This window comes from Penaeus monodon, chromosome 21, assembly GCF_015228065.2.
Source record: "Penaeus monodon isolate SGIC_2016 chromosome 21, NSTDA_Pmon_1, whole genome shotgun sequence".
NCBI lineage: Eukaryota > Metazoa > Arthropoda > Malacostraca > Decapoda > Penaeidae > Penaeus > Penaeus monodon.
The window spans coordinates 23,538,052-23,539,316 of NC_051406.1; the positions used below are offsets into that span (position 1 = coordinate 23,538,052).

General features: G+C 35.4%; 1 protein-coding gene across 1 annotated transcript in view; it reads left to right on the top strand.

Moving 5' to 3' along the window:
• LOC119586616 (transport and Golgi organization protein 11-like) overlaps positions 1-1,265 on the top strand; it is a 33,189-nt gene that overhangs the window by 22,382 nt on the left and 9,542 nt on the right. Inside the window, exons 8-10 of the mRNA XM_037935363.1 lie at positions 188-285; positions 485-523; positions 1,066-1,208. Coding sequence (XP_037791291.1) covers positions 188-285; positions 485-523; positions 1,066-1,208 — 280 coding nt within the window. The remainder of the gene's footprint in view (positions 1-187; positions 286-484; positions 524-1,065; positions 1,209-1,265) is intronic.

The following is a 1,265-nucleotide window of genomic DNA, read 5'->3' on the forward strand; positions in this document are numbered from 1 at the left end:
TGTGTAAATGATAAGTATTATTATTTTGCTCCCATTATATTTGTAGGAATATCATAATGTACTTACTTTTTGCTAATCATTAGCAGCCCTATAGAAATGATGTATATAACTTTGATATATACTCATGATATCTCTTTATGTCATGCAAGATTCAGGAGAATTAATATCCTCAAACCTGTCTTTAAAGGTGGAGAGCAGCACATAGGAACACGAGGAGTTCCCCGTGAAGTTGAAGTAGAGAAGTCAATAATGCCCACACCTGATCCAGTTCAGTTCAGAGTACAGGTAAATATTATTCTCTCTTTTTCCTCCCTTTTCCTCTTCCTGTCCTTTACCCTTATGCTCTGTTCCACCTATTGGCTAAGTTGAATAATATATATTTTTATTCATGGAATGTAGATGTCATAAAAAATTTTTCAATGGTCTTGTATGATGTCATTTAGAGTTGAATCTCTTGAGAACAAACCATTTGGGTCTCTTACAGAATGTACACCACCCCTCACCTGAGCATCTCTCTTGGAGGGTATTATAAATGTTGTCTTGACCAACACCTGACACTCATTGCGTGCCCTTAAAAAACGAGCTAGAAAATCGCATGGCATTATGTAGTGGCTTAGATTTTGTTGGAAAGAAACAAAATTGAGTTCCTTATCATCAGTGTTCACACTTGTATTCATGATTTTTTTACTACATTCTGTAAGGAAAATTATTGATATTAATAATAAAGTTTTGACATTAAAAGGAATGACATTGTTTTTGTAGTTTCATTACAGATAGATGTAATGTAGTAGTGTCTTGGTATTGGGATAATTGTATATTTTTTGCTGTGTATTTAGAGTAGTTCCATTGTACTGATATGGACACTTGTACTGTGAAGTTTTAACATGGGTGTTTAAACTTTTTTATTCTCTGTATCTTCTGATATACATTATATGTACTTATTTATTTAAATGACTGTTTGCAAATTATTATTTTATAAGTATACATTATACATGTGACTAAACTTCAGATGAATTATACAGCAATGTACCTAATGTCTATAAACTTTTTCTTGTCCCAAACTAGACCCCACCTCGCACAATTACCCTCGACAGCTACAACTACCCTGGAGTTGATGATATTTCTCCGACTGAGGACAAGGAAAGCAGCACCCCAGGGTCAGCTCCCACCATCCTCCCTCGCGGCTCCAACTCAGTCATGCATGCTGTGTAAGTGGAGGTTTCCTTGCATTGTTGAAATGAGTTAATGGAGGGAAAGGGAGGTAC